At 38.6% G+C, this 10,261-nt stretch overlaps 1 protein-coding gene across 1 annotated transcript in view; it reads right to left on the reverse strand.

Moving 5' to 3' along the window:
• The window catches only part of map1aa (microtubule-associated protein 1Aa), a 47,560-nt gene extending 38,907 nt beyond the window's left edge, over positions 1-8,653 (reverse strand). Inside the window, exons 1-2 of the mRNA XM_088295263.1 lie at positions 8,414-8,653; positions 7,509-7,610 (exon numbers count right to left, since the gene is read on the reverse strand). Coding sequence (XP_088151389.1) covers positions 7,509-7,610; positions 8,414-8,642 — 331 coding nt within the window. The 5' untranslated portion in view covers positions 8,643-8,653. The remainder of the gene's footprint in view (positions 1-7,508; positions 7,611-8,413) is intronic.
• Between the last annotated feature and the right edge of the window lie 1,608 nt (positions 8,654-10,261).

Raw genomic sequence — 10,261 nt, forward strand, 5'->3', positions numbered from 1 at the left:
CAACCGGCGTGACCTGCGATGTGACATGACACTCCTGAGGATAAGCGGGTCAGAAAATACATGGATGGATGCACGTTTGTTCCAAACCACTGAAGGTGTTTTTTTTCTCTTTATCTAAACTGGGGCATATCTAAAGCGCACTCTTACTACAATTTTGGCTTGCAATACGTGGTAAAATAAAAAATAATAATGATAAACACTCATAAATTGGGGCACTCGCAAATCAAGGTACCACTGTACTTGCTTTTGTAGGTACAGATCTTGCTTCTGTGTTAAGGCACCCACTTATCTCCTTGCCCCTTTATAATTAAAGACCAATAGCACACATTCATGGCATGCATAGTTTCAGTATTTTCATAGAGCAGCTAAGTATTGAGATTTGAAATTCTTCATGGCCTGAGTAATAATTGTACGTGACAGACCAAAATAGTCATTGTGGGTACATTTCCACATTATTCATCAGTGTGACGCATGCGGATCGTCTGTTCAGCAAAGGGAACTTTTCAAGCAGCTGTGAGTCAAACAGCTGCTGGTCAAAGAGCGACAGAAATAAACTAAAACCAGCTCAACAGACCCTGGGCTGAAAATATCCTAATTAATATTAATCGTCCATCCATTCCCCCATTTTCTATACCGCTTGTTCTCATTAGGTTTGTGCATGAGCTGGAGCCCATTCTATCTGAATTTAATCCAACCTTTGCTTGCATATGCCAACTCCACATGGGAGGGCCTGACTCAAGATTTGAACCCCAAATCACTTGACTGGGAGATTTGGATGGATATTTGTCATTCCAAATTCTCCCCAAAAAATGTGTTGGAGGACCCACGGATTAAATTCACATTTCGGTATGTCTAATAAATAGATAATAGGTCACTGTCAGTTTAGACACCGAGCTTTTCACCACAGCGCTGAGGTTAGCCAGCATGGCAGCGACTCTGAGTGAAAACATTGAAAGTCAACTACGTCACTGTTAGTGTCGAGGCAGCACTGCTGCAGCATCATCTCAAATAACTCTAAATGTCAGACAGCTGTGTTGTCCAGCTACTCGGCCTGCCGCAGCCTTCTGTCCAATCCTGAATAGCAAGTTCAGCGCAAGCATGTCATGTCAAATGTATATTTAAATGCAACTGGGCATGTTACAGTAGGTGTTATTTCATCAAAATCAGTGGCATCGAGGGCAGCCTGGCGGATTCAGTTTTTTATTTTTTTTTTATTTTATTTATTTATTTATAAAATGCATTTTCCATTTATTAAAGCGCAGTGATTCAATTAAGTTTAACAAAAACTTGTTTTAAATTTTTTTATTGCATTGGTTTGGGAACAATTGCCTTGTGTGTTAAGATATTGGCTAAATGTTGACTTTGTACGGCACTTCACTTGATGTTAGAAGGTCACCTGTATCTGGATGATGGCTCACTTTTATTTACAAGGTGCTTAAAGGCAACACGCTCCCATTAAAATAAAATTCCATACTTTAATAAAGTGCTCTCAAAATGATCACTCAACACATTCAAGTAACTGATTTTGCTCAAAAGTCAAAAGAGAAAAATAAAATTGCTGCATTTTTCTAGAATACTGGAATACAACAGATTCAAAATAATTGTAAAGATATTAACTTTTCTTTTTTAAAAAAATATGAGACCGCAATGTTTTCTTCAATTTCTTGTTATTTTTCACATCTGTTGCTACTAAAAATCACCAACCGACACAAAAAAAACGTGAAATGCTTGAAAGCACCATTTAAGGCAGTACAATGCCTGAGTTATTGACTGAGAACTGAGAAGTGATTTTTATCATTGTCAAGAAAACATTTGCAAAAGGACTCGATCAGCTCGAGAATTCAACTCTTAAGAGCTATTTTCTTTGTACAATACTACTTTATTTCTATTGTGCATTTCACAACAGCATATACATAAAGTATAACATAAACTAGCAGTCATTCAATAACAAAGACAATGAAAGCAGTTATTTAAAATACAAATTAATGATACCAACACATATGCAGTAGACACGAGAAAACAGCAGAGCAATGAACAGCCTCAAGTTGGGTCGAAAGCCAAAGAAGAAAAATGTGTCTTCAAACAAGTTTGAAAATGGACTGAGTGGGGGCTTGCCTAACGTTTAATGAAAGTTGTCATTTTATACAGGTTAGCACGTTCGCCTGACAGTGCAGAAGCCCAGTGTTTGATTCTGGGCTGCGGCCTTCCTGTGTGGGGTTTGCATGTTCTCCCTGTGCCTGTGTGGGTTTTCTCCGGGTACTCCGGTATCCTCCCACATCATAAAAACATGCATGGAAGATTAATGGAGCACTCTAAATTGTCCCTCGGTATGAGTGTGAGCACAGATGGTTGTTCATCTTTGTGTGCCCTGCGATTGGCTGGCAACCAGTTCAGGGTGTATCCCGTCTATTTTTCGGGGCCGGAATCATCCCACGACCTCTGCATGTGAGGCCATCGTGCTAACCAGTCTACCACCATGCCGCCCACACACATATACCCCGGTTCCTTAATCTGGATAAGATGGGTGGCTGGAAAGTACAAAGTGAGTACCTTGCAGGACTGACCGCTGGCTGGGATAAGATGGAAGTCATTTCTTCCATTAGTTATACAAAATTTTGAATATAATTGACTTTAAATTAAATCCACTTAAACTTCTCAAAATTATTGTCAAAACGTTATGTTACATTATTAAAATGTTATATTACATAATGTTAACTCAATTATAGATTTACTGGGGGATCATCTTCCATTTTGGAAATACTGAAAATTCTGAGTTGAATGGATGTAAATTTTCCTCTTTCGTTACTTAGTATTGTCAAGGTAACCAGTTTACTAGTATTTTCCAAGTACACTCAACGGTGTACAGTACAAATAGTTATTCTTCCTATTGAAGCATTGAAATGGGTGCCATCCCCTGCATGAACAATAACAGCAACCAACACCTCTTATAAGCATCGGCCTAACATATAACGAGACCCTCATGCAGGGGTGGGCAAACTTTTTGATAGGTGGGCCACAATGGGTTCTAAAATCTGACACAGGAGCCGGACCAGGAGCAGATGGATGGAGTGTTACGGTAACCTCACCTCATCGGAGAAAAAAAATACATTTAATTTTAAATGAAAATTAACAAAAGCATTGCAACAAAATATCTGTCTTTGATACACCGCAATATTTATAAAATAAAACATTATTCATTTCATTTTTTTTCAAGTTCGGCGGGCCGGATTAAACGTTTGACGGGCCGCATGTGGCCCCCGGGCCGTAGTTTGCCCTAATATATGCCAGCAGAAACTGGTCATGCATAAATTCCTCAATCTACAAACCTAGAATTTATTTCATGCCACAATCCACCTAGGATCTGTACTGGATGGGTTGGTGTGCATTCAGGTTGAGACGAAAGATAGTGGGGGGCAGGTACACTCTCCTAATGGACAGCAGCGCCTACATGTTAGCTGACTGATCAATAGGAGCTGCTGAATTATTAATAGGCAGGCATTCGCTTGGCTGTTCCAAGGTCAGTCACTGTTTGCCTTCCACATTTTTACAGCATGCTATTTAAACGTTAAATGCATAAAACACATGACGTGACACTACTTTAACATTTAACATTCCTTCTAAACTAAACCAAACCACTCGGTTGCTTTATCACTGATGTTTCAGATCCAAATTTTTGCATACTGCATACTAGCCAGGCAGACTCGCAGAAATCAATAGAGACACTGATTCTCGTAAGTCATGCATGCAGAGTGGAATGGAGACCTATAACCAAACATTCTGTTGGCTCAGCGTCATTACACAAACACCCAAGAGGGAAACACAGATAAACAATCAAAAATTCACGTATCACTCGTAGTAGGGCAGATGCTAAATGTGATAATGTTGTCACAATAAGAAATAATTTGCTGACTGTGCAACGTTATATTACTACCCACTTTTGTCTACTTCAAAATGTTTTCCTGCCAGTATATCTGAGTCATTGTAAGAGCAATGTTCCTTCATGTCCAGTAGGTGTGTAAGAGACCATATTTGTTCTTCTCAGCCATAGATAGATATAAAACAAATAGATGCTGCCCTGAATGGGTTGGTCTGTTGCTGTGATACGTCAGTGCCTCAGCCATATCAAATGTGTCTGATCTGCCCGTAAACGTTAGATGGACTAACTTTAAAAGGGACAACCACAACTACATAAAGTCAATACCTTTTGTTAGCCAATTTGTACTAGTATGGCTGGGAAAGAGATAACAACCAAAAATATCTTAAAAAAATATAAATATCTCAAAAATATTTTTAAGATGATCATGATTAATGTTTACTTTTATCTAGTATTTTTGGTTATTTTTGCCAAAGGTCACACTGTAGTTATAGTTTCCCTAAAAGGAGCATTAACACTGTGAAACCATACAAATATTTGTTTCCCTTTTCATACAGTACACAACAAATTGATGGATAACTACATCTGAAAAATTCTTGCAACATTAATATTTATTACATTTCATCTATCAAATTTTGGTACAGATTTTTCTTAATTTGTTTTTGCGGGCCACATAAAGTAATGGGGCAGACCAGAACTGGCGTCAGGGCCTTGAGTATGACATCTGCACTGTAAATGGAGTAATGCAAACATATGGGCGAGGTTTCAACAAATTCAGATGGTATAATGGCTGGATACAGTCAAAAGACTATGTTCAGTCTTAATCTCAAGAATTCTGGGTTTCAGTGTAAAAATGTGTGTCCATCGTCAACCAGCAAATGAATGAGGCTTCTTCTCGGAATGCTCCACTTTTCCACATCCAGTATGGTGTCAATGTTGATGTACAAGTAAGACCCCAAGGTAAGATCTATTTCCATATCATCCCCGTAGGCAAGATTCAGCCCAGTGTTCCAAAGCCCTTTTGTTGCAATATTGAAGATTGGATTTGTGATCACTCAACAGAAAACAAATTAATTTGAGATGTTATCATCTAATATTAATCATCATTTGATTGCGGGTCTACTGCACGTAAAATGTTAGTTACTTTCTTTTATGTAATGGGCCTTAGGAAGTTATTAGTATAAATTATAGTATTAGAAGTAGCAGGGGTAGTGCTACCTTATGTGTCCTTGCATGTTTTAGAAGAGCAATTAATGATAATCAAATATTTTGTTCAACGTCATTACAAATAGGTCAATATAATTGCAAATCATTTACATAACTTCAACCAGGCATTGCTCTACAAATATTGGTATTTGTGTCATGCAGACAGTAGCTATATCAAAAGAAGCGATTACAGTCACTTTTCCTCCTCCTCCTTTCTTGACAGAAAACGTGATCTCCCATGTGGCCCGATTGTCTCATTAGTCTCGTGTGAGCAGTGGTGATGCAGCCGAGACAGTGATGGACATGCACTGACGGGATGCCTTATTACCTGAGTATGTTGATTACCACGTCTCAATTTTTCTGAGACGCAGCACAGTGGGGAATGTTTGGGCATCTGTAGGGTGCTAAAAAAGACCTTAGCGAGAGATGAAAATGGTCACTTAAATAATCCCCTCAGGCATTAATGTGTAATGTCTCAGGTCACGTTTCTTTATTAATTGTTAATGGTTGGATCAATATTTGTTTGATTGCGATTATTAGACACTGCAAAGGAGAGATATATAAGATAGAACAATTATATATATATATATATATATATATTTTTTTTTATTTTTTATTTATATATATATATATATATATATATATATATATACGTTTATATATATATATATATATAGAGAGAGAGAGAGAGAGAGAGAGAGATGTATATAGAATTTCTTGGTCACCTCATATATTTTCCTAGACACTTGTCCATCACGACTGGCTCAAGGGTCAATGAAAAAAAAAGCACACCCAAGAGGGTACCGAATTGATGTAAAGGCTGATAATATTGCCGCCCTGTACATGAGAGCCGTCAAAAACACGTGAGACAATTCTAGCCAGCAAAAATGAATTACTCCAACAACTGCTGTGGAGAAAAATGTTTACGTGCCAGATGGAAAAAAGCTGACTGCAATTTTGGAAACAGCATGCCAATTTTAATTTTAATCTGCATAGATCTAGTCAACAGAATTGTTTTTTCAAATTGTTCCCCAGTGTAATCAGTGGAACAACTGGCTTAAACCATTCCCCAAAAATTCAATAAAATACAGCATTTTTATGGACTTATTTGCATGTGCTTTGAGCCTGTCTGCCATGATGACCGCACAGGTATTAGTATTCATGGGACAGAGGCAAGAGGAGGAGCAAAATAAGCAGGCAGAAAACCTCTGCACATCTTCTGCAAAGAAGATAAATATAAAGCCTGACTATATAACTAAAGCCTCTGGGCATTACTAATATCAAAGCTCTACTGGTGTAAACTAATTTTAAATACAAGGGTGAACGAGATTTCAATGCCCAAAGGACATCAAAATTTCAGCACACAGCTTACATATGATCACTGGATGTTGACGAGCTCAACTTTACATGGATGTATCTTCTATCAGCTCAACAGAGATCCAGTCAGGCTGACAATTCATTTTCTGACATGGGGGAAAAAAAGAAAGACAACCCTTTCTTCTGCAAATCAGTGTTACGTGTAGATTCATCATTGCCCATGCATGAATCTTAAAACTGTATTATTATTATTATTATTATTATTATTATTAATAGCATTAGCATTATTCGCGTTATCATTATTATTAGCAATATTATTATTATCAAATTAATGGATTGCTTTTGGTTAAAAAAGGGGACTGTAAAATGATGTTATGTATAGAAATAAATACGGCTTGGTTTTGTTGGTCATTTTGATGTGTGAAAAAGTTCATTCACACTGCATTTTTTGCGCTGACGATGGGTCTGACACAACACGAGCAGTGTATCGCCTGGTTTTTAAGAGAGAAATGACAGTCTTAATGAACTGTTTGAACGACAATTACTCCCGATTGAGACAATAGACTATCACTTTAATTGTATAATTTTATCCATGTTGCCTTTTCTGCAAATTCATTTTTAAGAGTTGGTTATCATAATCATCATTTCAAATGAATTTAAATGATATAATATTTACCCATTTTTAAATTGTATTCACAATTCTCAGTGTTTATGTTTTCCTCCACTTTGCACTTCCCGCAAGAGTTAATTGTTTATAGCACTGCTCGTGCGATCAAATCTTAAAATTCAAAATAAAGATGAATTATAATTAAGGGTGGCTATTTGTGTGTTGTCAAACTGCTATCCACAGTCTCTTGTAGCTCACAAGAGACAAATGCTTCAACGTTTATGCAAGAGCAACATAAAATCCAGACCACAGCAAAAATAATCAGCAAATATTATATCATCGATTTCACTTTCACATCCTTGTTATGCGTGAGAGTAAAATAGACACAGGCTGTCAGACGACATTCCCAGCTCATTGTTTACAGTACATGCATGGACAAGCAGCAGAAAACCACTCTACCTAACTAGATCGATGGCAGAGAAATAGACAATAGATCAAACTAACCTTTGACCTGTGAAGAAAATTGAGCCGTGTGCTTGGTCTCAAACAACTGGAGCTCCTTGTTCAGGTCACAGATACTCAAATCAACATTCCAGGACAGCAAACCTGGTCGATGAAAAAAAAGAAGTGTGAATTGTGTTAAACGTACCACAATGCATCTGTTGCGTAGTGAATATTTTGCCTGTTAGGATTTGTCATGATAGATGGCTTAAATTCCGTTGACCAACTAAAGAGGAAACAATACATTCATTACATTTCTATCTTAAATGAAATATTCCTTTTAAGAAATGTTTCAATCTATTTCTGAATGTTCTGAACTCCCATTTCTGTTTTATTGAGCAGAATGATACCGCCTGGAGGAGTTGTTGTGGTAAGAAATGAAGCACTCCTTCCAAAAGTTGTTCTGATCTTTAGGCCGCAAACTGTTGACAGTGAATCAGCAACGTTTCCGTTTATCAAGTTGTGATAACTGAATAGATGAACACAATCGACAGGTTTATTTACAGTGTGATAGATTAAGCAATTATTATGCCCATCTCAAGTACACATTTCTAATTCCTTGTTACTTTGTACAGGATTTCCTAGTACACTTCATTTCCATCCATTATCCAAACCGCTTCTCTCCACGGCCATGCTGGCCCCTAACGACAATTTGGAGTGCTCATTTATCCTAACCCTGCATGTTTTTGGAATGTGGGAGAAAACCGGAGTACCCGGAGAAAACCCACACAAGCACGGGGAGAACATGCAAACTCCACACAGGAAGGCCGGGGCCGTATTTGAACCCACAACCTCTGCGCTGTGAGGCGGACGTGCTAACCAGTAAACAACCACGCCGCCCACACTTGATTTTAGTAAGTTCATTTCTGTAGCACAAAGTCAGACTGACAACTCTTTTTCAGTCTTACCTTGCGTGATCTGTTTTCTGGCAGAGTCCAGGTGATCGCGAGTGGAAACGTCTCCAATCACAATCAGCAGGCGATATTTGTTGTGCCGTAATGCAACCCCAGCATGATGAAGATTCCGGTGCTCAACAGGCTCCCCTGGCTTGGCTTGTTTTCCCGGAGTCGCTACGACAAAAGGAATTTCCATGGTAACAGTACCAGGAGTGGACGCTGAACTCGTTTCCATCTCCATGACAACTGTGTCTCGAGAAAGGATGTTGGGTGCAAGATGAGCTGGGAGGACTTGTAGGTGTGGCCCTGGTGCAAGTCGCATTTTTGATTGGGTAACGTGTTATGTGACTATTTGATGTCGCTAAGCACCATTGGCCAAAACAAAATGAAGGGAATTGAAAAATGATGTTGATCAGATTCATGTCACCTCTGAAACTGAATCTGCTGAGAATGAGAACAATGAAGGAGAATGGGAGGATCAAGATTTTTCCTCTCTTATGACAGAATGTGAGCATTGATAGTGTTTGTGAAGCTTCCAAGGGGGCAATATTAAACATACAAGTATATGAAAGTATCAATTAAAAAATTGTTTAAAAAAAGGCAGACTAATTATTGGTAGTGTGAACGTAATCCGTATCACTTACCTCCCTTACATTGTATTGATTTGTATAAAAACAAAATGAGCTGAAAATAACACAAATGGGTCTATTTATAACATTGGCACTAAAAGTACCAGGCGATGCAAATTTATGTGACTCTTCTTTGTTCCCATTGTGATCAAAACAATGTTTCATCTATGCACAAAGACGGCAGACAAAAGAGCCTTCAACCGGCATCGGCACACGGTTATTTTAGGCTTTGTGGGTCATGTAAATAGCTTGGTTCTGTAACTTTTAACAAAACCTTGCTATCATAATCATCATTAGTAATAGTCAAATTAAAAACATTTTGCCACTGGTGCAAAGTCACGACCCATTTCTATAGAAGTTCAGAGCATTTAAGTTTAAAAATAGCCTCTGACAACACTCAGTGGGTCTTTTCGGAAGCTTTACCTGGGTTGGCGGAGGCGTGGCAGGGATAGGAAGATATGCTATACCAGTGCATCTGAAGAATTATTGAAGATTTGGAAGACAATCAGCTCACACTTGCTCACATTTTTAAAAACAAGTTACATAGGATTTAGTTTCAGACGAATATTTTACAAAGATTGAATATTACAAGGTTATTATTTTCAAGGCTACAACTGGATTCTTTATGCATTTTGTTCCCCCCCAGTACATTTACCCCATCGTGCGCTTGGTAGCAACCTACAAAATGGAGGAGAAGATTTTGGCTAAAGCTGGTCGAGAGTATGCAGCCGTCTGTTTTTACGCCTTTTGGCGTTCACAAAAGAATCAGTGACAACACCCTGTTCGCAGAATGACTCAGTGAGTGAACGTGTTTCCATTTTCTGTTCGTGGACGATTCAGTGAGTGAACGTGCTGCATTTCCGTTTCAAGAACGAGTCAGTGAGTGAATGTGCTCTGAACCGCAGAGCTCGGCACTTGACCCTTGACCCTTTTTTTGCTGGTCAGTCCACTCCGGCTGCGATCTGGGTAACCTTCCGGCCTCGACCCTGCGTCCTTATTCATAAAAATTGTTGGCCCCCGGCCCGTTCCGCATCTGAACCACCAATCCCAAAAAAAAAAAAAAAAAGCATCCCTAAATGTCGCCGCTGCGAGAGAGACCTAATGGCAGAGGTTTATTTGAAGATTATTGTTTGTGTAAGAAGAAACATGAGACAGCAGCTTGCGTTCAAGCCTTCCTGTATATCCTTATTTTCACGCTCCCACCTGCTATTGGGGATTTACAATTAAAAGA

The sequence above is a fragment of the Idiotropiscis lumnitzeri genome, chromosome 5 (assembly GCF_059441095.1).
Source record: "Idiotropiscis lumnitzeri isolate Australia: NSW breed Sydney's pygmy pipehorse chromosome 5, RoL_Ilum_1.0, whole genome shotgun sequence".
In the NCBI taxonomy this organism is placed as follows: domain Eukaryota; kingdom Metazoa; phylum Chordata; class Actinopteri; order Syngnathiformes; family Syngnathidae; genus Idiotropiscis; species Idiotropiscis lumnitzeri.